Below are 26,679 nucleotides of genomic sequence, written 5' to 3'. Positions count from 1 at the left end.
GTATGATGTCTACATAGCCATATAGAAAAGACAGCTAGCTGTAGAATAAGCCATCTGTGCTCCACTCATATTCTTATCCTGGGGGTCACTGCAAACAGCCCTTTAGATATCATGCCTTCCACTGTTGGCATTTTCAGGAGGGTGCTCAGATGGCACCCACAGTGCAAATCAGATGTCCTGGAAGATAGTGTTGCTGGAGCAAGCCTGTTCCAATGAGGGAAGAGGGGTTGGACAAATACCTCAGGTCCATTTTTAAGTTGTTTTAATGAACCTCCATACTGTTCTCCCTATTGGCTCTACCAATTAACATTCCCAGCAACAATATATCAATGTTCCCTTTCCTCCACACCTTTTCCAGCACTTGTTATTTATAGACTTTTTGTTGATGGCCCCTTATACCTCACTGTAGTTTTGAGGTGCATTTCTCTAATAATTAGCAGTGGTGAGCATCTTTCCATCTGACCTTTGGGCATCTGTATCTCTTCTTTGAATAAATTTCTATTGAGATTTTCTGCCTATTGAGAGAGTTTATTCTGAAGTTGGTTGATAGGAAGTCCAGGGCCCTTGAGGAGTAGGAGGCAAACATTTTCTACATTCCTTTACCTTAGTCACATAGGATGTTTGTCTTAGTCTCTGGGTTGCTATGGTAACAAACTATTTCACCTGAAACTAGCTTTCTTTATGCCCAGAGCTAATGATTATTCAGCAAAACAATATATCTTGGAAATGTTTTTATTAGGCTTTATGTTAATGATTATAATTCAAAGCAATATATCTTATTTGGAAACCTATTTTTCTTCAAAAACCTATGCCCTTGATTATATGGTACAAAATATCTCATGCAGAGACATCTTATCCCGAGACTGTTTCCCTTGGTTAATCTTGTGTTGTTACTGCAAGACGTATGTTGTGCGAGAGGAGCCTGGTAAAACTTTCACAGCTTTGAGGTATTTCTTTGATCTATGTTTAGCAGTCCACTAAAAAAGTGTAAAATGCCCCACCTAAACTAGTGATGGTGGATACTCTTCTACCCCCTTCCAGTGCCTTTTGCTGGAAGATTTTCTCTATCCTTTCACTTTAATAAAATCTCTGCCACATAAACCTCTGAATGACTGAGGCTACGTCTTTGGTCCCAGAGTGAATTCTTCTCCTTCAGAGACCACGAATCTGACACCGTTCACTGTGAGCTATATTTTTTTATTGGGTTGAGTTTCTTTCTTTTTATTAAGCTGTATGCACTATTTGTATATTTTGGAGATGAATCCCTGATCATGCAAGTCATTTTCAAATATTTTCTCGCATTCTGTAAGTTGTATTTTCACTACGGTTTCCATTGTTGTGTACAGCTTTTAAGTTAAATTAGGTCCCATTTGTTTATTTTTTGTTATTTCTCTTACTCTAGGACAGGAATCCAAAAAGATACTGCTGCATTTTATGTCAAAGTTCTGCCTAGGTACCCTCTAGGAGTTTTATAGTATCCAGTCTTATGTTTAGGTCTTTAATCCCTTTTGAGTTTAGTTTTGTGTGTGCGTTAGAGAATGTTCTAATTTCATTCTTTCGTATGTCACTATCCAGTTTTCCCAGCACCATTTCTTAAAGAGACTATCTTTTCTCCATTGTATACTCATGCCTCCTTTGTAGTAGATTAATTGACCATAGGTGCATGGGTTTATTTCTGAGATATCTATCCTGTTCCATTGGCTTACATTTCTGTTTTTATGCCAGTACTTTTTTAACTGCTATAACTTTGTTGCATAGTCTGAAATCAGGGAGCCTCCAAACTACATTTTCCTTTTTCAAGATTGCTTTGGCTATTTGGGGTCTTTCGTGTTTCCATATAAATTTTAAAATGTTTTGTTCTAGTTTTATGAAAAATGATCCTGGTAATTTGATGGGGTTTTTCCTTATGATTATATAGTGGAAGTGAGAAATAGATTTAAGGGCCTAGATCTGATAGATAGAGTGCCTGATGAACTATGGAATGAGGTTCGTGACATTGTACAGTAGACAAGGATCAAGATCATCTCCATGGAAAAGAAATGCAAAAAAGCAAAATGGCTGTCTGGGTAGGTCTTACAAATAGCTGAGAAAAGAAGAGAGGTGAAAGGCAAAGGAGAAAAGGAAAGATATAAGCATCTGAATGCAGAGTTCCAGAGAGTAGCAAGAAGAGATAAGAAAGCCTTCTTCCGCGATCAATGCAAAGGAATAGAGGAAAAGAACAGAATGGGAAAGACTAGAGATCTCTTCAAGAAAATTAGAGATACCAAGGGAACATTTCATGCAAAGATGGGCTCGATAAAGGACAGAAATGGTCTGGACCTAACAGAAGCAGAAGATATTAAGAAGAGGTGGCAAGAATACACGGAAGAACTGTACAAAAAAGATCTTCATGATCCAGATAATCATGATGGTGTGATCACTAATCTAGAGCCAGATATCCTGGAATGTGAAATCAAGTGGGCCTTGGAAAGCATAGCTATGAACAAAGCTAGTGGAGGTGATGGAATTCCAGTTGAGCTGTTTCAAATCTTGAAAGATGATGCTGTGATAGTGCTGCATTCAATATGCCAGCAAATTTGGAAAACTCAGCAGTGGCCACAGGACTGGAAAAGGTCAGTTTTCATTCCAATCCCAAAGAAAGGCAATGCCAAAGAATGCTCAAACTACCGCACAATTGCACTCATCTCACACCCCAGCAAATAATGCTCAAAATTCTCCAAGTCAGGCTTCGGCAATACGTGAACCATGAACTTCCTGATGTTCAAGCTGGTTTTAGAAAAGGCAGAGGAACCAGAGATCAAATTGCCAATATTAGCTGGATCATGGAAAAAGTGAAAGAGTTCCAAAAAAACATCTATTTCTGCTTTATTGACTATGCCAAAGCCTTTGACGGTGTGGATCACAATAAACTGTGGAAAATTCTGAAAGATGGGAATACCAGACCACCTGACCTGCCTCTTGAGAAGCCTGTATAGAGGTCAGGAAGCAGCAGTTCGAACTGGACATGGAACAACACACTGGTTCCAAATAGGAAAAGGAGTATGTCAAGGCTGTATATTGTCACCCTGCTTATTTAACTTATAGGCAGAGTACATCATGAGAAATGCTGGACTGGAAGAAACACAAGCTGGAATCAAGATTGCCGGGAGAAATATCAATAACCTCAGATATGCACATGACACCACCCTTATGGCAGAAAGTGAAGAGGAACTAAAAAGCCTCTTGATGAAAGTGAAAGTGAAGAGTGAAAAAGTTGGCCTAAAGCTCAACATTCAGAAAACGAAGATCATTGCATCTGGTCCCATCACTTCATGGAAAATAGATAGGGAAACAATGGAGACAGTGTCAGACTTTTTTTTGGCGGGGGGCCTCCAAAATCACTGCAGATGGTGACTGCAGCCATGAAATTAAAAGACGCTTACTCCTTGGAAGAAAAGTTATGACCAACCTAGATAGTATATTCGAAAGCAGAGACATTACTTTGCCGACTAAGGTCCGTCTAGTCAAGGCTATGGTTTTTCCTGTGGTCGTGTATGGATGTGAGAGTTGGACTGTGAAGAAGGCTGAGCGCCGAAGAATTGATGGTTTTGAACTGTGGTGTTGGAGAAGACTCTTGAGAGTCCCTTGGACTGCAAGGAGATCCAACCAGTCCATTCTGAAGGAGATCAGCCCAGGGATTTCTTTGGAAGGAATGATGCTAAAGCTGAAACTCTAGTACTTTGGCCACCTCATGCGAAGAGTTGACTCATTGGAAAAGACTCTGATGCTGGGAGGGATTGGGGGCAGGAGGAGAAGGGGATGACCGAGGATGAGATGGCTGGATGGCATCACTGACTCGATGGACATGAGTCTGAGTGGACACCGGGTGTTGGTGATGGACAGGGAGGCCTGGCGTGCTGTGATTCATAGGGTTGCAAAGAGTCGGACATGACTGAGCGACTGAACTGAACGGAAGTGAACTTCACAGAATATATAGACTGCCTTGGGTAGTACAATCAATATTGCTTCATCCAATCCAAAAATATATCTTTCCTTCAGTTTATATCATCTTTGACTTTTTGGCAGTGTCTTATTGTTTTCAGAGTACAGATCTTGTCCTTCCTTAGATAGATTTATTTATAGGTGTTTTATTCTTTTTGATGCAATAAGATCCTTCCTTTCTCTTTCTGATTTTTCATTTTTGGTATATAGATGCACCAGATTTCTGTGTATATAATCCTGCAGTCTCACTCCTGGGCATATGTCTAGAGAAAATCATAATTCAAAAAGACTACTTCACCCCAATATTCATTGTTGCACTGCTCACAATAGCCAGACATGGAAGCAAACTAAATATCCATTGAAAGATTAATTGATAAAGATATGGTATATTTATATAGTGCAATAGTACTCAGCCATTGAAGAATGAAATAGTGCCATTTGTAGCAACATGGATGGACTTAGAGATTATAATACTAAGTGAAATAAGCCAGACAGAAAAAGACAAATATCATATGATATCACTTATATGGGGAATCTGAAAAAGATTTATACAAATTAACTTATAAGCAGAACAAAAAGAGACCCACAGACATAGAAAGCAAATGTATGGTTACCAAAGGAGAAGGAGGGGTGAGGGATAAATTAGGAGTCTGAGATTAATATATACATACTACTATATATAACTCAGACTTAAATTGAAGAAAGTAAGGAAAACCACTAGACCATTCATGTATGACCTAAATCAAATCCATATGATTACACAGTGGAAGTGACAAATAGATTCAAGGGACTAGATCTGATAGGCAGAATGCCTGAAGAACTATGGTTGGAGGTTTGTTACATTGTACAGGAGGCTTTGATCAAGACCATCCCCAAGAAAAAGAAATGTAAAAAGGCAAAATCGTTGTCTGAGGAGGCCTTACAAATGCTGAGAAAAGAAGAGAAGCAAACGGCAAAGAAGAAAAGGAAAGATATACTCACCTGAATGCAGAGTTCCAGGAGAGATAAGAAAGCCTTCCTCAGTGATCAGTGCAAAGAAATAGAGGAAAACAAGAGAATGGCAAAGACTAGAGATCTCATCAAGAAAATCAGAGATACCAAGCGAACATTTCATGCAAAGATGGACAAAATAAAAGACAGAAACAGAAGCAGAAGACATTAAGAAGAGGTTGCAAGAACACACAGAACTTACAGAAAAGATCTTAATGACCCAGATAACCACGATGGTGTGATCACTCATCTAGAGTCAGACATCCTGGAATGTGAATTCAAGTGGGCCTTAGGAAGAATCACTATGAACAGAGCTAGTGGAGGTGATGGAATTCCAGCTGAGCTATTTCAGGTCCTAAAAGATGATGCTGTAAAAGGGCTGCACTCAATCTACCAGCAAATTTGGAAAACTAACAGTGGCCATAGGACTGGAAAAGGTCACTTTTCATTCCAATCCCAAAGAAAGGCAATGCCAAAGGATGCTCAAACTACTGCACAATTGCACTCATCTCACATGCTAGCAAAGTAATGCTCAAAATTCTCCAAGAAAGGTTTCAACAGTAGGTGAACTGAGAATTTTCAGATGTTCAAGCTGGATTTAGGAAAGACAGAGGAACCAGAGATCAAATTGCCAACATCCATCAGATCATAGAAAAAGCAAGGGAATTCCAGAAAAACATCTACTTCTGCTTCATTGACTATGCCAAACCCTTTGACTGTGTGAATCACAGAAAACTGAAAAATCCTTCCAGAGATGGGAATACCTTACCTGCCTTCTGAAAAATCTGCATGCAGGTCAAGAAGCAACAGTTAGAACCAGACATGGAAAAACAGACTTGTTCAAAATTGGGAAAGGAGAATTTCAAAGCTATATGTTGTCACCTTGCTTATTTAACTTCTATGCAGAGCCTATCATGCAAAATGCCAGGCTGAATGAAGCACAAGCTGGAATCAAGATTGCCAGGAGAAATATCAATAACCTCAGATATGCAAATGACATCATCCTTATGGGAGAAAGTGAAGAGGAACTAAATAGCCTCTTGCCGAAAGTGAAAGAGGATAGTGAAAAAGCTGGTTTAAAGCTCAACATTCAGAAAGCTAAGATCATGGCATCTGGTCCCATCACTTCACAGCAAGTAGATGGGGGAACAATGGAAACAGTGACAGAGTTTATTTTCCTGGACTCCAAAGTCAGTGCAGATGGTGACTGCAGCCATGAAATTAAAAGACGCTTGCCCCTTGGAAGAAAAGCTATGACCAACCTGGACAGCATATTAAAAAGCAGAGACATCACTTTGCAGACAAAGGTCTGTCTAGTCAAAGCTGTGGTTTTTCCAGTAGTCATGTATGGATGTGAGAGTTGGACTATAAAGAAAGCTGAGCGCTGAAGAATTGATGCTTTTGAATAGTGGTGTTGGAGAAGACTCTTGAGAGTCCCTTGGACAGCAAGAAGATCAAACTAGTCAATCCTAAAGGAAATCAGTCCTGAATATTAATTGGAAGGATTGATGCTGAAGCTGAAGCTCGAATACTTCAGCCACACAATGCCAAGAAGTGACTCATTGGAAAAGATCCTGTTGTTGGGAAAGATTGAAGGCAAGAGCAGAAGGGGATGAGAAAGAATGAGATGACTGAATGGCATCACTGATTCAATGGACATGAGTTTGAGCAAGCTCTGGGAGTTGGTGATGGACAGGGAAGCCTGGCATGCTGCAGTCCATGGCGTTGCAAAGAGTCGGACAGGACTGAGTGACTGAACTAAACTGATATATAAAATAGAAAACCAAGAAGGACATACTGTATAGCACAGGAAACTATATTCAGTAGTTTTTAACAACCTATAAAAGAAAAGAAACTGATACAGGGAAATACATATCTGTATAGATAGAAACAGATATAGATAGATACATATATATCTATACGTATAACTGAATCACTTTGCTATACACCTGAAATTAACAAAACATTGTAAACCAGCTATATTCCAACTAGAATTTTTTTTCACTTAACTTTTGTTTCCCTTTTTTTTAATATACATTTATTTATTTTAATTGGAGGTTAATTACTTTACAATATTGTATTGGTTTTGCCATATATCAACCTGTATCTGCCACAGGTATACACATGTTCCCCATCCTGAACCCCCCTCTCTCCTCCCTCCCCATACCATCCCTCTGGGTCGTGTCAGTGCACCAGCCCCAAGCATCCAGTATCATGCATTGAACCTGGGCTGGCGACTCATTTCATATATGATATTATACATGTTTCTAAAAAACTCCTGAAATCTCAATCGCCATTAGTAGGTTTTCAGTTTTGTTCCATACGTTCAGAAGGCACTCAGCATAGTGTAGTTCCTGTTAGCAACAACAATGATCCCCTCAAACTTGCTGCCTCTTTAGGCTGTCCTCCCTTCCCCATCTCACTACCTTTCTCTCATAGTGTTTTCCTGGATCAGAAACTAGACACTCACAAGTCTGTGACTCACGAGAACCGAAATAAATATCAGCCAAAATAATTCCTAGTAGCAGGAGCAGGTGACAGCTTTTAAGAAAATGAATAAATACCTTCTTTATTAAGTAGGTTTCTCTAACCATTCAAGATCCTCTGTAGCATCTAAGGGTTAGGGAAAGCCCACTATACAACTTGAGAAAGTTAAACCAATGAGGCCAACATTCCCCATAGAGTTCTATGTACAAAATAGATGGGACAAGGAGCCAAGATATGAGTAGGAGAGAAATATCAGAGGATGCAAGAGTTGAGAAAAGGGATAAATGCAAAGAATAAAAGCCTCCAAACACCCCAAGATATAAGGGTGATTGACACGGGGCATTTTCTAAGGTGGGGGGTGGTTGCTTGAGCCATTTTAACACTTCTAATAAGGAAAATGAGATCAATCATTTTGAGGATTTGGGAGCACAAAGGTGGCTGCCAGGCGGGATTCCACTCACCAGGCTTTCAGAGTCTGTTCCTGAGGAAAGGGTCAGGAGACCAAGACAGACAGGAATCCCCTTCCTGTAAGGCAAAAGCCAAGAGGGAGCATGACTGAGGCAGAGGCCAAGTGCATGGGGGCTCACAAAAGGACGTGACTGCTTCAAAGTGCGGACAGTGGACAAGAATTTTGGGGTGTGTTGATGTTTAATCTAAATATTGAGCTCCTGAGTAACCTATAAATATGGAACTGTGGAGTAAAGGCAATCCATGGAAATGTACTGCTGTGAACCCAAGTCCCTATGTCCAAGATCCCGACAGTAAAATAAATGTATCAACTTCATGTATGTGTGTGTTCACAGACCTTATTTTACAAAATTAAACACAAAGACAAAATGGTGTTGGATATGCTAATTTTTTAATTAAAAAATGTGTGCTCTGTGTCCAGAAAAGAGGAAACATGAGTCAGAAAATCATCAATAACACCACAATTTCAAAGCACTAAATATTAACAAAATTATCCTTTCTAGATAATTATTACCAAAATTGGTGGTATAAAAGAGATGGTAAAGGTGATTAACTGAGGTGATCCATATTGGAATGAAGGCAGCAAGAAACGTTTTCCTCTCTCTCTTGAGAAACATTACAGTGATTACCACTAAGAGGCATCCTTTGGCTTCTCTAGCTGAAGCTCCAGGAGCTGAAGCTCCTGTCCAGTCTCCAGGGACAGCTTGTACACTTCCAGGGCCAATTTCACCTCCACTGGCCTTGAGAGGCACTGCAAGAGTTTCCTGCCTGTGACTACTTGCTCACAGCATTCAGGATACTCCTAAAGGAGAAACACATGATGAGTATGCTTGAAAGACTTCTCTCTCGATTGTTAGGGGGCACAGTTCATGTAGAAACAGGCAGGGTTACAGATTCAGGACCAAGACACACCCCAGGACTCCTGGGGGAGCAGGAAAACCAGAAACACCTTGTTTCCCACCATCATCTTCCTGAGAGGAATATAACTCTGCTCTGAGACAGCCTCCCAGAAAGCTTCTGTGGGAACAGACACTACTTCTGACCATCCAGAAATGGGACAAGAGAATATCAAATCGTCTAGAAAAGTTGCCAGTCAGTACTACCAGGTCTGCCAGTACTACCAGGTCTGAGACCCTCCACTTCAAAGGGGCTCAGTTTTCCCTGATGACAAGTGAGAGCAGACAAACGTTGCATCTCCTATCTGACAGAAGGCTCCAAAGCAAAAATGAGAGTTCCTTTGAATGAATGAATCTTGACAAGTCAGGTATCACCTTTGCTGGCAGGACAGTGCTTTGGGGTTTAATAAAACAAAAATTACCTCAAATTGTGTGACTTACCCACTCACACTTGAGCACCTCCGGGTACCAGGTTCTGTCCTCTGAGCAAGTGATAATTTCAGAACCAACCAAACTATACCGGACTCACACTGAATAGTAATTCTTTCAGGTTCAACATATCTAACCTTCTCCACAGATAACCTTCCATATTCTGTCTCTGGTTTCAGACACCATGCTGCCAATGGAAACATAATTTTAAGCAATCCACAAGTCTAAGAAAAAAACATGCCAGCCTAGGGTAGTAAGAATGAACTGTATTTAAGTGTTGCTAATTGTTTTACCTTGTTTTAATCTTGAGAAGAAAAATAATATTCATTAGCATATTTATTGAACATTGGGATAGCACTTTATCAGACTTTGGGGTAGATCTTTATGTGATCATCTTATTTAAGTCTCACTGTTTTATCTAAGAGAAAGTGAGATACAGAGAGGATAAGTGACATGCTGAAGGATATATAACAATTTTAAATACCCTGACAGAATATAAAATGGGCATGTGACCCCAAATCTTCAACTATCAAATCAGCTGTCTCTTGTATCTTGATTCCTGTAAGACAATCTGTTCAGTTCAGTCACTCAGTCATGTCTGACTCTTTGTGACCCCATGAATCGCAGCATGCCAGGCCTCCCTGTCCATCACCAACTCCCAGAGTTTACTCAAACTCATGTCCATCGAATCGTTGATGCCATCCAGCCATCTCATACTCTGTCATCCCCTTCTCCTCCTGCCCCCAATCCCTCCCAGCATCAGGGTCTTTTCCAATGAGTCAAATCTTCGCATGAGGTGGCCAAAGTATTGGAGTCTCAGCTTTAGCATCATTCCTTCCAAAGAACACCCAGGACTGATCTCCTTTAAAATGGACTGCTTGGATCTCCTTGCAGTCCAAGAGAATCCCAAGAGTCTTCTCCAACACCACAGTTCAAAAGGATGCTTGGGGCTGGTGCACGGGGATGACCCAGAGAGATGTTATGGGGAGGAAGGTGGGAGGGGGGTTCATGTTTGGGAACGCATGCACACCCGTGGTGGATTCATGTCAATGTATGGCAAAACCAATACAGTATTGTAAAGTAAAATAAAGTAAAAATAAAAAGTTTTTTTAAAAAGCATCAATTTTTCATCACTCAGCTTTCTCCACAGTCCAACTCTCACATCCATACATGACCACTGGAAAAACCATAGCCTTGGCTAGATGGACCGTTGTTGGCAAAGTAATGTCTCTGCTTTTCAATATGCTATCTAGCTTGGTCATAACTTTCCTTCCAAGGAGTTAGCCTCTTTTAATTTCATGGCTGCAATCACCATCTGTGGTGATTTTGGAGCCCCAAAAAATAAAGTCTGACAATGTCTCCACTGTTTCCCCATCTATTTCCCATGAAGTGATGGGACCAGATGCCATGACCTTAGTTTTCTGAATGTGGAGCTTTAAGCCAACTTTTTCACTCTCCTCTTTCACTTTCATCAAGAGGCTTTTTAGTTCCTCTTCACTTTCTGCTATAAGAGTGGTGTCATCTGCATATCTGAGGTGATTGATATTTCTCCTAGCAATCTTGATTCCAGCTTGTGCTTCTTCCAGCCCAGCATTTCTCATGATGTACTCTGCATATGAGTTGAATAAGCAAGGTGACAATATACAGCCTTGACGTTTTTATCTATTTTAAAACAATAGATAAAAAATTGTCCCTCTTGCTTATTATTCTCCTGTGTGCAAAGGAAATGATGGTGGCAAATCATCTCTGAAGCTGTTGATGATGAAATGATACTAAACCTGTGTGCATGCAATAATCAGACCTCATTTTGACCTCTTGTCCCCATAACAGCTGTAAAATTAGGAGTCCCTCACCACACAGCTACATTGTGAGCAACTGGTACCCTGCACTGGCACTGATGGATATACTTGTGATTTCACAATACTTGGCATTAGCCCACTAGGGCTTACATTCTAGACCAACTTTTCATGAAAATTTTGCTGCAGGCCACAGCTACACTCAGATAGAATGTACCATCTATAGACTATTTCAGGAATTATACAAGAAACTGGGACATTGGGCTGCCTCACAAAGGCTGCATTTTGTACCTGGGAGAAAGAAGGGGAGATTAATGTTCTTTTCTCTGTGATTTCTGCTTTGGATACCATCAGTGATTATTTTAAATAAATCAAATCAAATGGTTTTATGCTGCCTCTCACAGGGAAAAAACTGTGCTCTCAATCCTTTGATGATAGCCCCACCCTCGCCCCCTAAAATGAAGAGGGAGCCAGAGTTACTTTTACACTGAGGGGCTCCAGGTGACCAGCCTGAAAAGGCGCAGGAGAGTCTGTTTGCTCCAACCAGAATGTACCCTTCATCACATTCATATACAGCTTGTTGTTCAAATGCCAAGAGTTTAGAGACTATTTTATGTTGTCCGTGGGCAATGACAGGAGGGAATTCACAATCTTGAGGTGAGACATAAAAGTGAAAGAAGGTCAGCATGTAGAATGCATATAATAACACTTCCTAGAATCTGTCTGGTTCAAAGGAGGCTTCCATCTGTCCTTCTGTCTTCTCTACCCATTCAGTCACTTAGACAAACACAGAACTCGAGCTGCCTTCATGAAGGCCTGAGGCTGGGGAACCATAGAAAGGTTACAATGGACTGACAAGCACTTAGGATTTGCTTCATTTTTTTTGAAAATTCACTGAACTTGACACTATTTAGGAGCCATTTTGGCAGGAAGACGGAATTCAGTCAAAGTCACACTGTACTGGTGTCACACTCCACTGCTTTTGTGCTAAATGCAGAGATGTATATCTGGGAGAAACTAACGATGCAAGAGAAATCTGCAAGCTCTGACTCACTTCTCCCAACAAGACCAGTCCATCTATCCTCCCAAGAGTATACTCACTGTCCTCTAAAACAGTTCAGAAAGAGCTTATAGAAAGAAAAAAACGATGGCTTGCATGCTGGAACAAGAGACATGACATGGTGCTGAGCACCTGTGTGAAAGGGAACACTGTCAGGACCCAGAAACACTGCATGAGAAGTTTAAATAAAACAGGTCATTGGAAATGCCTTCCCCGGTGGTTCAGACCGTAAAGAATCTGCCTGCAGTGAGGGAGACCTGGGTTTGATCCCTGGGTCGGGAAAATCCTCTGGGGAAGGGAATGGCAACCCACCCCAGTATTCTTGCCTAGAGAATCCATGGATAAAGAAGCCTGGTGGGCTTCCTGGTGGGGTCTCAGAGAGTCAGTCACGACTGAGCAACTAACACCTGACACTTTTGGAAATGTCAGTAAAATATTAAACTGATGGATGATAGTATCTACAGTACTATCCTAAGATGCCTCCTTGAGGCATGGAAAATGTGATGCCAACAATGAGGTTCAAATGCTAGAGCTGATGTGGCAAGTGGTAGAGTGATTAAGTGATTCAGAAGAGTGAGTAAGCTGGAGGAGATGTGCCACACACATGCAGGAAACTCCACCAAGTGATTGTGTTGTCTGGGAAAACCTGGAGGATACATTTACCAAGGACAGAAGGAATATCATGAGAGGAGCACTGTATCAGAGACCAGAGCTGATGATGGGAAGACTGTTAAAGACCAAGTTTCACTCTTAGCAGTCACAGTCTGAGAGGTGCTCATAGGCTTTAGAAGCTAAATAAATGCAATCATCATAAGGCGTGGCAAGTTGGAGATACAACCAGACTGAGATTAGGAAGATGGTTAATAGAACATGACATTCCTAAGGGTGAAAACAGATGAGCAGCCAACTAGATACTACTCAATCTGTACCATGGAAAGAAATAAAGGATGGATGATCAGGAGGCTGATGGCCTTTGGTCCATTAAAATGTTATAATATGTTGCTCAGTTTCTATGCTATGGTTAGTTACTCAGTCATGTCTGACTCTCTGAAACTCCATGGACTGTAGCCCACCAGGGCTAAGCAAGAATACTGGAGTGGGTTTCCATGCCCTCCTCCAAGGGATCTTTCCAACCCAGGGATTGAACCAAGGTCTCTACATTGCAGGCAGATTCTTTACCATCTGAGACACCAGGGAAGCCCGCTGAGTTTTTGTACCTGTGCTATTGATATTGTCAGGTCTGGAGATCACTAACTGAAGAAAAAATTTCCAAGAGTAAGGATACAACACCTTGAGACATATGCACAGTAATATTTCCCAGTCTTCCAAGAGGACCTGTATCTATTTTCATAGGTAACTGTACACAGATGAGAGGTGCAAAATAATCCAAGAATTACGGAAAATAGAGCTTGAGTTAAAATAGATATCTGGAACCATCAGGGTTCCCTTATTAAACCACTTGCTGGGCATTTCCATTATTTTTGTTGTTTTTTTTTAAATTTTTATTTTTACTTTATTTTACTTTACAATACTGTATTGGTTTTGCCATATATTGACATGAATCCGCCACGGGTGTACATGAGTTCCCAATCCTGAACCCCCCTCCCACATCCCACCCCATATCATCTCTCTGGATCATCCCCGTGCACCAGCCCCAAGCATCCTGTATCCTGCATCGAACAAAGACTGGCGATTCATTTCTTACCTGATAGTATACATGTTTCAATGCCATTCTCCCAAATCATCCCACCGTCTCCCTCTCCCACAGAGTCCAAAAGTCCGTTCTATATATCTGTGTCTCTTTTGCTGTCTCACACACACGGTTATCATTACTGTCTTTCTAAATTCCATATATATGTGTTAGTATGCTGCATTGGTGTTTTTCTTTCTGGGTTACTTCACTTTGTATAATAGGCTCCAGTTTCATCCACCTCATTAGAACTGATTCAAATGTATTCTTATATGTACCACAGCTTTCTTATCCATTCATCTGCTGATGGACATCTCAGTTGTTTCCATGTCCTGGCTATTATAAACAGTGCCACGATGAACATTGGGGTACATGTGTCTCTTTCAGGTCTGGTTTCCTCGATGTGTATGCCCAGCAGTGGGATTGCTGGGTCATAAAGCGTTCTATTTGCAATTTTTAAAGGAATCTCCACACTGTTCTCCATAGTGGCTGTACTAGTTTACACCAACAGTGCAAGAGGGTTCCCTTTTCTCCACACCCTCTCCAGCATTTGTTGCTTGTAGACTTTTGGATCACAGCCATTCTGACTGGTGTGAAATGATACCTCATTGTGGTCTTGATTTGCATTTCTCTGATAATGAGTGATGTTGAGCATCTGTTCATGTGTTCGTTAGCCATCCATATGTCTTCTTTGGAGAAATGTCTATTTAGTTCTTTGGCCCATTTTTTAATTGGGTCATTTATTTTTCTGGAATCGAGCTGCAAATGTTGCTTATATATTTTTTAGATTAGTTGTTTATCAGTTGCTTCATTTGCTATTATTTTCTCTCATTCATAAGGCTGTCTTTTCACCTTACTTATAGTTTCCTTTGTTGTGCAGAAGCTTTTAATTTTAATTAGATCCCACTTGTTTATTTTTGCTTTTATTTCCAATATTCTAGGAGGTGGATCATAGAGGATCCTGCTGTGATTTATGTCAGAGAGTGTTTTGCCTATGTTCTCCTCTAGGAGTTTTATAGCTTCTGGTCTTATGTTTAGATCTTTAATCCATTTTTGAGTTTATTTTCGTGTGTGGTGTTAGAAAGTGATCTAGTTTCATTCTTTTAGAAGTGGTTGACCAGTTTTCCCAGCACCACTTGTTAAAGAGATTGTCTTTACTCCATTGTATATTCTTGCCTCCTTTGTCGAAGATAAGGTGTCTATATGTGTGTGGATTTATCTCTGGGCTTTCTATTTTGTTCCATTGATCTATATTTCTGTCTTTGTACCAGTACCATACTGTCTTGATTACTGTGGCTTTGTAGTAGAGCCTGAAGTCAGGCAGGTTGATTCCTCCAGTTCCATTCTTTTTTCTCAAGATTGCTTTGGCTATTCGAGGTTTTTTATATTTCCATACAAATTGTGAAATTATTTGTTCTAGCTCTGAAAAATACCGCTGGTAGCTTGACAGGGATTGCATTGAATCTGTAGATTGCTTTGGGCAGTGTACTCATTTTCACTATATTGATTCTTCCAATCCATGAACATGGTATATTTCTCCACCTATTAGTGTCTTGTTTGATTTCTTTCACCAGTGTTTTATAGTTTTCTATATATAGGTCTTTAGTTTCTTTAGGTAGATATATTCCTAAGTATTTTATTCTTTTCATTGCAATGGTGAATGGAATTGTTTCCTTAATTTCTTTTTCTAACTTTCTCATTATTATTGATTTTATATCCTGCAACTTTACTATAGTCATTGATTAGCTCTAGTAATTTTCTGGTGGAGTCTTTAGGGTTTTCTTTGTAGAGGATCATGTCATCTGCAAACAGTGAGAGTTTTACTTCTTCTTTTCCAGTTTGGATTCCTTTTATTTCTTTTTCTGCTCTGATTGCTGTGGCCACAACTTCCAGAACTATGTTGAATAGTAGTGGTGAAAGTGGGCACCCTTGTCTTGTTCCTGACTTTAGGGGAAATGCTTTCAATTTTTCTCCATTGAGGATGGTGTTTGCTGTGGGTTTGTCATATATAGCTTTTATTATGTTGAGGTATGTTCCTTCTATTCTTGCTTTCTGGAGAGTTTTTATCATAAATGGATGTTGGATTTTGTCAAAGGCCTCCTCTGCATCTATTGAGTTAATCATATGGCTTTTATTTTTCAACTTGTTAATGTGGTGAATTACATTGATTGATTTGTGGATATTGAAGAATCCTTGCATCACTGGGATAAAGCCCACTTGGTCATGGTGTATGATATTTTTAATGTGTTATTGGATTCTGATTGCTAGAATTTTGTTAAGGAGTTTTGCATCTATGCTCATCAGTTAGATTGGCCTGTAGTTTTCTTTTTTTGTGTGGCATCTTTGTCGGGTTTTGGTATTAGGGTGATGGTGGCCTCATAGAATGAGTTTGGAAGTTTACCTTCCTCTGCAATTTTCTGGAAGAGTTTGAGTAGGATAGGTGTTAGCTCTTCTCTAAATTTTTGGTAGAATTCAGATGTGAAGCCGTCTGGACCTGGGCTTTTGTTTGCTGGAAGATTTCTGATTACAGTTTCAATTTCCATGCTTGTGATGGGTCTGTTAGGTTTTCTATTTCTTCCTGGTTCAGTTTGGGAAAGTTGTACTTTTCTAAGAATTTGTCCATTTCTTCCATGTTGTCCATTTTATTGGCATATAATTGCTGATAGTAGTCTCTTATGATCCTCTGTATTTCTGTGTTGTCTATTGTGATCTCTCCATTTTCATTTCTAATTTTATTGATTTGATTTTTCTCTCTTTGTTTCTTGATGAGTCTGGCTAATGGTTTGTCAATTTTATTTATCCTTTCAGAGAACCAGCTTTTGGCTTTGTTGATTTTTGCTACGGTCTCTTTTGTTTCTTTTGCATTTATTTCTGCGCTAATGTTTTAAGATTTCTTTCCTTCTACTAACTCTGCGGTTCTCCATTTCTTCCTTTTCTAGTTGCTTGAGGTGTAGAGTTAGGTTATTTATTTGACTTTTTTCTTGTTTCTTGAGGTATGCCTGTATTGCTATGAATTTTCCTCTTAGCACTGCTTTTATAGTGTCCCACAGGTTTGGGGTTGTTATGTTTTCATTTTCATTTGTTTCTATGCATATTTTGATTTCTTTTTTGATTTCTTCTGTGATTTGTTGGTTATTCAGAAGCATGTTGTTCAGCCTTCATATGTTGGAGCTTTTAATAGTTTTTCTCCTGTAATTGAGATGTAATCTTAATGCATTATGGTCAGAAAAGATCCTTGGAATGATTTCAATTTTTTTGAATTTATCAAGGCTATATTTATGGCCCAGGATGTGATCTATCCTGGAGAAGGTTCCTTGAGCACTTGAGAAAAAGGTGATATTCATTGTTTGGGGGTGAAATGCCCTATAGACATCAATTAGGTCTAACTGGTCTATTGTATCATTTAAAGTTTGCGTTTCTTTGTTAATTTTCTGTTTAGTTGATCTGTCCATAGGTGTGAGTGGGGTATTAAAGTCTCCCACTATTATTGTGTTATTGTTAATTTCCCCTTTCATACTTGTTAGCATTTGTCTTACATATTGTGGTGCTTCTATGTTGGGTGTGTATATATTTATAATTGTTGTATCTTCTTCTTGGATTGATCCTTTAATCATTATGTAGTGGCCTTCTTTGTCTCTTTTCACAGCCTTTGTTTTAAAGTCTATTTTATCGGATATGAGTATTGCTACTCCTACTTTCTTTTGGTCTCTATTTGCAAGGAATATCTTTTTCCAGCCCTTCACTTTCAGTCTGTATGTGTCCCTTGTTTTCAGGTGGGTCTCTTGTAGACCACATATATAGGGATCTTGTTTTTATATCCACTCAGCCAGTCTTTGCCTTTTGGTTGGGGCATTCAACCCATTTATGTATAAGGTAATTATTGATAAGTATGATCCCGTTGCCATTTACTTTATTGTTTTGGGTTCGGGTTTATTTGTCCTTTTTGTGCTTCCTGTCTAGAGAATATCCTTTAGCATTTGTTGGAGAGCTGGTTTGGTGGTGCTGAATTCTCTCAGCTTTTGCTTGTCTGGAAAGCTTTTGATTTCTCCTTCATATTTGAATGAGATCCTTGCTGGGTACAGTAATCTGGGCTGTAGGTTATTTTCTTTCATCACTTTAAGTATGTCTTGCCATTCCCTCCTGGCCTGAAGAGTTTCTATTGAAAGATCTGCAGTTATCCTTATGTGAATCCCCTTGTGTGTTATTTGTTGGTTTTCCCTTGTTGCTTTTAATATTTGTTCTTTGTATTTGATCTTTGTTAATTTGATTAATATGTTTAATTTGATTAATATGGGGTTTTTCACCTTGGGTTTATCCTGTTTGTAACTCTCTGGGTTTCTTGGACTTGGGTGATTATTTCCTTCCCCATTTTAGGGAAGTTTTCAACTATTATCTCCTCAAGTATTTTCTCATGGTCTTTCTTTTTGTCTTCTTCTGGGATTCCTATAATTCAAATGTTGGAGTGTTTCATATTGTCCTGGAGGTCTCTGAGATTGTCCTCATTTCTTTTAATTCGTTTTTCTTTTTTCCTCTCTGATTCATTTATTTCTACCATTCTATCTTCTATTTCACTAATCCTATCTTCTGCCTCCATTATTCTACTATTTGTTGCCTTCAGAGTGTTTCTGATCTCATTTATTGCATTATTCATTATATTTTGACTCTTTTTTATTTCTTCTAGGTCCTTGTTAAACCTTTCTTGCATCTTCTCAATCCTTGTCTCCAGGCTATTTATCTGTGATTCCATTTTGATTTCAAGATTTTGGATCATTTTCACTATCAATATCTGGAATTCTTTCTCAGGTAGATTCCCTATCTCTTCCTCTTTTGTTTGGTTTGGTGGGCATTTTTTCTGTTCCTTTATCTGCTGGGTATTCCTTTGTCTCTTCATCTTGGTTATATTGCTGCGTTCGGGGTGGCCTTTCTGTATTCTGGCAGTTTGTGGAGTTCTCTTTATTATGGAGTTTCCTCACTGTGGGTGGGGTTGTATCAGTGGCTTGTCAAGGTTTCTCGGTTAGGGAAGCTTGTGTCGGAGTTCTGGTGGGTGGAGCTGGATTTCTTCTCTCTGGAGTGCAATGAAGTGTCCAGTAATGAGTTATGAGACGTCAGTGGTTTTGGAGTAAGTTTGAGTTGCCTGTATATTGAAGCTCAGGGGTGTGTTCCTGTATTGCTGGAGAATTTGTGTGGTATGTCTTGCTCTGGAACTTGTTGGCCCTTGTGTGGTGCTTGGTTTCAGTGTAGGTATGCAGGTATTTGATGAGCTCCTATCGATTACTGTTCCCTGGATTCAGGAGTTCTCTGATGTTCTTAGGATTTGGATTTAAGCCTCCTTTTTCTGGTTTTCAGTTTTATTTTTACAATAGCCTCAAGACTTTTCCATCTATACAGCACTGATGATAAAACATCTAGGTTAAAGATGATAAGTTTCTCCACATTGAGGGACACCCAGAGAGGTTCACTGAGTTACATGGAGAAGAGAAGAGGGAGGGGGTAGTTAGAGGTGACTGGAAAGAGATGAGGTGGGATCAAAAGAGGAGAGAGCAAGCTAGCCAGTAATCACTTCCTTATGTGCACTCCACAGTCTGGACTGCTCAGAGATGTTCATGAGTTATACAGGGAAGAGGAGAGGGAGGAAGTAGACAGAGATGGCCAGAAGGATAAAAGAGGGAAATGAAAAGAAGAGAGACAGATCCAGCCAGTAACCAGTTCCCTACGTGTTCTCCACCATCTGGAACACACAGAGATTCAGTGTTGGGTAGAGAAGAGAAGGAGGAGGGAAAAGACGAGGCCACCTGGTGGAGAAAAAGGAGAGTTCAAAGGAGGAGAGAGTCATCAAGCCAGTAATCTCGCTCTCAGGTAAAATTGAGTACTGAAGATTGGGGTTTTAAATGTACAAAATTGACAACAACTACCAAAAAAGCAAAGATTAAAAATCTAGAGTAGAGTTTGGATTTTCAAAAATACAATATTAAAGAAAAGAAGAAGAAGAAGAAAAAAAACAAAGCCACAAGAATTATTAAAACACAACAACCACATATATATGGCATTTGCTTTAAAAATAGGATCTTTTTTTAAATAATAGTAGGTTATAAAAATTAAAATTAAAGGAGAAATGGAGGACTTAAATTTTTTTTAAGTTAAAAAAAGAAGAAGAAAAAGAAAAGAAGAAAAAACTATCACACAACAACATCAACAAAAAAATGATCGTAAAAATAGTAAAGATATATCTGGGACTTTCTCTGGTGTTATGGGCAGTGTGGGATCACTTCCAAGATGGTTCCCTCTGTTTAGCTTCTTCTGTTTGCTGGTCTCTTCAGTGTCTGATTTCCTCCCTGACACAAGGGGGGCGGTGGTGGGCACTTTTATTTTTTTAGGCTCACTTGTTCAGTTGCACTGTGGGAAGGGAGGGATGCTGCAAACAAATAACACTGGCGTGTGCTCACGGTGTCTTAGCCACTCTGGGCCTGCCCCTGCTCACGGCACACACCGCTCAGGCTCTACGTTGCTCCACCAGGAACTGTCTGAGGCCGGCCCTAGGCTGCATGCACCTCCCAGGTCTAAGCCACTCAGGCTTGGTACCCAGGTAGCCCTCAAAGGCGCAGATTCAGTTGGGCCTGCGTTTTGTGCCCTTCCCAGGCCCGAGTAGCTCGGGTGTTTGGCAAGCGCAGTCACTGCAACTTATCACCTTTCCCATCCCTGCTGCTCAGTTTTCTGGGTGTACCGCTGGCATCCCTTCTCAGGCAGATGATGACTGTCCAGAACCCCAAGAAGTCTTAGTTAGCAAAGAAGCCTGCTTGCAGTTTGGTAGGTAATGTCTCTCTTGGGCTGCAATTGCCCCCTTCCAGCCCTTACGGCTCTGGCTGCCTGTCACTGGAGGGGGATGGTCTGCAGCCAGCTATTTCTGTTCTGTCCTTTGTTCTGTGTGTGGTCCAGGCGGTGTCTTATGTTAGAGCTTTTCACGTGGTAGCTATCCCACAGTCTGGTATCCTAGCCCAAGTTAGCTCGCTCTGGTTACACTCGGAGTGTTCTGGCCCGATTCTTAAAAAGCACTGCAGCCCATGCCTCCCTGCCCAGCCCCCACTTGCTAGTGGCGGATGCAGGCATCTGTGCTGCTTCTCCGCTGGGGGAGTTACCGTTGGGCTCGTAATCTGTGGGGTTTAATTATTTATTTATTTTTCTTCCCTGTTATGTTGCCCTCTGTGCTTCCAAGGCTCACCACAGACTCAGCAGCGAGAGTGTTTCCTGGTGTTTGGAAACTTCTCTCTTCTTAAGACTCCCTTCCTGGGACGGGACTCCCTTCCTGTGATGGAGCTCCCTCCCTAACTCCTTTGTCTCTTTTTTCGTCTTTTATATTTTTTCCTACCTGCTTTTGAAGACAATGGGCTGCTTTTCTGGGTGCCTGATATCCTCTGCCAGCATTCAGAAGTTGTTTTGTGGAATTTACTCAGCGTTGAAATGTTCTTTTAATGAATTTGTGAGGGAGAAAGTGGTCTCCCCGTCCTATTCTTCCACCATCTTAGGACCACCCCCTCCATTATCTTTGAAAGTGTAAGCTGGATAGACAAAATTGATCATTGGCACAAGCCCATATGGGTCCTTGGCCTATGGGCTAGACCATTCTATCCAAGAAGACAAGTAGAAGTCATTGATATGACCTAAACCCTCCCCTTGGAGGCAAAGAAGATAAGTTCTTTTAAATATCATGTACTAATAGTTGGGGGAAAGGGGAAATATGTGCCTCTCTTAAAGAATTAAAGATGCAATAGTGGTCATCATATCCCCATGTACTTCATAAGTCTGTTTACTATGAAAAATTATGATACTGGAGAATTACAGTAGACTTCTAAAAATGCAACAGCATTGCAGCCACACGTGGTATCTTTGCTGGAGCAGATTAACATGTTTTTTGATAAGGGAGGCCACTGATTCAGCACAGGCCTTCTTTTCCAGCCCTGTCAGAAAAGAGCATCACAAGCAGTTTGGATACATATGGAAAGGTCAAGATCATCCATCTGCATTTTTAGTCCTTGGCTGTGATAACACTTCTGTCCCTGTCATAACAGACTCTGAAAATATCATGGCCATGCAGGCACTCAAAGAACAGCACTTTGATACAGAACATCAATGACATCGTGCTAATTCTGAATAAGCAACACTAGATGGCATGATGATGTTCCAGAGTATGGAAGGTAGAGAAGGAAGAAAAGATGTAAACTCTGAAAGGCAGGTTCAAATAGATTTCAGCAAGTTTTATACTGTAGTGAAGTTGCTCAGTCGTGTCCGACTCTTTGCCACCCCATAGACTGCAGCCTGCCAGATTCCTCTATCCTTGGGATTTTCCAGGCAGGAATGCTGGAGTGGGTTGGCATTTCCTTCTCCAGGGGATCTTCCTGACCCAGGGATTAAGCCCAGGCCTCCCGCACTGCAGGCAGACACTTTACCATCTGAGCCACCAGTAAGTGACACCAGAAAGAAAGGAAGGGAAAAGAATAAATATCAAGAAACAAAAGGTAATAATTGAAATGTCTAGCTTATCTATTAGATGTGGCCTATTTTCATTGATTCAGAAAAAGAAAGGAAACTAGCAAGGTCAAAAGAATGGGAACAAACAATGGGGGGAAAAGAGAAAATTAGACTAAAAGGAGCAGTATTTTTTAACAAACTTATCCACTTAAAAAGCGTTCAGTAAATACAACCTTTTAACCTAGCATGTTTTTTGTTTTGTTTTGTTTTGTTTCCTTTTTCCAACTGAATGATGCTGCAGTAAAGGATTTTCACTGCAAGTTCATTTGCTGTGTTCAAATGATACAAAGAATTTAGGGGTAAAGAGTAGAACACAGTAAACTTACATTCTAAACTTACATTTTAAAATCAAATTATGAAAAAAGCGTGGAAGGGAATGAAGAATGACACATTGTCTTTTTCTTGATGGAAAATATGTTAATAGTATGTATCCCCTGTGAAGTTCATTGTTCTAATTTCCACTATCCAAGGAGAAATTCTGTCCTTGAGGATATTCAAAACCCTATTATGCTATGGTATTAGCAGTATCCTTGACACTGGGACAAAAGCCAAGCTTTTTCTGTGTTCAGGTCATTAATCCATAAACACACAATAGGGTCATTACATTATTACCAGGTGTCCTGGGAGGGTGCCCACATGTTTCAACCAGTGGGTCCTAAGATCAATATACTCACAACTGAGCAGGGTATGGGAACTTCTAGGTAAAAAGGTACCAAAGTATAAGAAAAATTTCTAGTATTGGACCTTTCTGCAGTCCACACACACTTTAGATGAATTAAGAGTAGATTTCTAAGAGACATTTTGGACTTCCCTGGTGGCTCAGACAGTAAAGCGTCTGTCTACAATGTGAGAGACCTGGGTTCAATCCCTGGGTTGGGAAGATTCCCTGGAGAAGGAAATGGCAACCCACTCCCATACTTCTTGCCTTGAAAACCCCATGGACAGAGGAGTTTGGTGCAGGCTACTATCCATGGGATTGCAAAGAGTCGGGCACAACTGAGTGACTTCACTTTCTTTCTTTCTAAGAGAAGAAATCAAATCTAAATTTGATAATTTCATCTGCTTCTAGATTGCTCTTCTTTCCTACTGCTCCAACACTTAAACTGCAAAAATGTGAGGAGAGGAAGAATGACACTCGTCTCAAGATCTGATTTTCTATCCTTTTGTTCATTTAGCAGATAGAGACTGAAAGCTACTGGGTGCTGGGCTGTGCACCTCTCCCTGTCTTTAATAAGTCAGCAGTTCACTTTAGTGAGAGTAAGACAGGAGTTACAGAATTTGTGCCAGCTTTATTTAACATTTTCCTTTTTTGAACTGTGGATTCAGATCTGACCATACAATTGCACAGTTATAAGCATTTTTTCTTCTGCATGAAATTGATCAGGATCTTGTGGGGCTTCTGGGCAAGGAAGCCCTTTTGTCCCTGGTTTCTTATAAGGAACACACCTCCAACCACCATGACCTTCCCTGAGTTCCAAAGGGCAGATTCAAACAAGTACTAATCTGGGAAATGGCAACCCACCTCAGTATTCTTGCCAGGAGAATCCCATGGACAGAGGAGCCTGGAGGTCTGTAGTCCATGGATACAAAAGAGTCAGACACAACTTAGCAACTGTATCTCTGATCCTGTTCATGACACCAATTGTCTCTCTGTATTTCACTGGGCATTCTGTTTGCTGAACCCAGGGTAGGCAAGGCTCCAGCTAAGAGGCTGGAAGAAGACTGGAGGGGCCAATAGGAACTGCAGACGCATTTATTCTCTCCTGGCAACAGCCATAGCAAAGCCTAACACAACACAACCTCTCTCCTGATGGCACAGCGGCCATAGAAGTAGATTCACTATATTCTCTCTTCTGCTGACAGTAACACTGCCACTTTCTAGGTGCAGCTCACATATCCCTAGAGCACAGAGTAGCTCCTGACCAAGCGAGTACCTCATGATGCTCACGCACAGTATTGTAAGTGAGCCTAGCTGTAACATAGTCATTATTTACAAAACAAAGCGTGAGACAGCCTGACCACTGCCATCTTGGCTAACTTGCTCTCTCCCCATACTCCAATCCTTCAGGGTCTCTCACCTCACATTCTATGTGCAGTCCATCTTCTGTGATATTCCCTTGGCAAGTAACACTGACCCTTGGATTCACATCTTGCAACAGCATTAGCAACAACAATGAATAGTTACATCCCCAATACACAACAAAGCCCAATCACCTGGAACTCATGCTGCAGTCCTTGCCCTCGTGGGGCTAGAGGAGCCACCCACTGAATGTGGAGTGCCTCCGTCCTCCATAGCCAAGTCCAATCCACCATCTTGCCCTGTGACATTGCATAAAAGCCTCCGCGGGGGCAACTCCATCCCTGCGGGATTTCTCATTAAGGACCTGCAAAACCCCCTACAGGCACCAGGCCCACCCCTTCAAGGAGGGGATTTTTGTGGCATTCACAGCCCACCCACATGATTATACTTTTCTAAGTCTGAGGACACAGCGTTTACAGTACACCTCTGCACAAATCCACCCACATGCACAAACACATCACCCAGGTGGGACCACTGCAAGTTCGGGCCCCCTTTGGGGTTTTCACACTTTCAAAATGGTATCTCGCATTCCATCCCTCTACTTCTCTCAGTTAGGACCTGCAAAAACCCCCACAGGTGCTGGGCCCACCCCTGCCTCCCAAAGTCACAAAAGCCGTGCTGCCGAGGGTTCCCTGTGCATTTGCTGAAACTTCTTACCCGAGTTGACCAACTCCTCCTGAGTATATGGTCGATACATGGTGAACTCAGTCGCTTTGGGGGCCCCTTGAGGATGTCCTCCCTGGGCCATAGGCTGCTCACACTTCACTTTCTGCTGTGCCACAGCCCTAGCTGCCAAGCGGGGGCCCATAGTGTTATAATGTTCATCATCACCATCACTTACCATCTCGCAGTCAGAGATGCTGGGTTCTTCAAGGCCACAGGGTGACACCAATATGCATTGCTCTAGTTCTTCCAAGAGTCTCTGCACTTTGAGCACTGGTGCAGCATTGCCTATGGCACAATCCATATTCTCCTTCAGGATAGTCAGGAAAATCCACCTCACAGTGCCAGCAGCGATCTGAGACACCTTGTTCAGCAATCAGGAACTCACAGCCTGTAACACCTTTCCAGTGCTATCTGATGACCCATTCACCGCTTCCCAGTTTTCCAGCGGAGCGGAAGCCCGGAGAATCACCGTCACAAAGTACCACATTCTATACGGCGGCCACTTCCTCCTTTCAGGGGAACCTCAGGCTCCCCTACCAACTGTGTATCCTGCCAACTCTTCTGAGGAGCATCAGGCTCCTCTATCCGCTGGGTATCCTGCAGATCATGCCAATTGTATTGCTCTTCATCCTGTTCACAGTGCCAGTTATATTTCTGTTCACACTGCCCACACTGTTCATTGAAACCAGGGTAGGCAAGACTCCAGCTAAGAGGCTGGAAGAAGATTGGGGGAGTTGGCAGGAACTGCAGACAAGTTTATTCCCTACAAGCAACAGCCATAGCATAACCTAACACAACACAACCTCTCTCCCGCTGGCACAGCGGCCGTAACAGTATTCTCTCCCGGCTGATGCAGCAGCCACAGCAGTAGACTCGCTTTATTCTCCCCTCTCGTGGCTGACCCAATGGACACAGCGGTGATGCAGCAGTAATGCCGCCACTCTCTAGGTGGAGCTCACGTATCCTTATAACACAAAGTAGCTGTAGCAAGTGCCTCCTGACGCGCACATGTGCAATGCTATAAATGTTCTCAGCTGTTACATACTGGTTATTTACAAAAGGAGGGGCGAGACAGCGTGACCATGCCATCTTGTCTAATTTTCTCTCTCCCTGCAGCAACTAAACAACAAACTGCAGGCCTCAGTCTCCACATATGTTTAAAGAAGGGTTTGGAAGTAGAATGGGATCTAATATTTTCAGTTTAGAAATTCTAAGTTTATGCAAAAGGATGAAGAAAATACGTGTTTATTTTCTTAAATAAAGGGTAGAAAGGACAGGAATAGGTCTTAAAAAAAATTTTAAGCCCAACTCTCCATGAAAAGATCACCTCAACACCTGCTGAATAAACAAACTATATGAATGAATAAGAATTTGCTGTTTGCCTTAGTCTGACAACAAGTAGTTCTTGAGACCAGATTTGAGTGCAAGAAATCTATCTGATAGGTAATTCTAGAAAGCATCATTAAAGGAACAGAGCTGTAAAAATGGAAGGGAAGAAAAGGAACACAGCTGGCATTGGTGAGCAGGCAGGTTCTGGCAGGGATTGAAGTAGGGAGTAGGGGGTGTATGGAGGGATGCAATTTGGTATAGCCACTTTGGAAAACTGCTGAACA

General features: G+C 41.1%; 1 protein-coding gene across 1 annotated transcript in view; it reads right to left on the bottom strand.

Moving 5' to 3' along the window:
- The window catches only part of LOC138090702 (C4b-binding protein alpha chain-like), a 97,040-nt gene that overhangs the window by 31,106 nt on the left and 39,255 nt on the right, over positions 1 to 26,679 (bottom strand). The window contains 2 exon segments of the mRNA XM_068986401.1: positions 11,528 to 11,698; positions 25,058 to 25,189. Of these exon segments, the coding sequence (XP_068842502.1) occupies positions 11,528 to 11,698; positions 25,058 to 25,189 (303 nt within the window).

Source organism: Capricornis sumatraensis, chromosome 14 (assembly GCF_032405125.1).
Source record: "Capricornis sumatraensis isolate serow.1 chromosome 14, serow.2, whole genome shotgun sequence".
Lineage (NCBI taxonomy): Eukaryota > Metazoa > Chordata > Mammalia > Artiodactyla > Bovidae > Capricornis > Capricornis sumatraensis.
The sequence above is the reverse complement of the archived record's forward strand: the minus strand, read 5'-3'. Positions and strand labels throughout refer to the sequence as shown.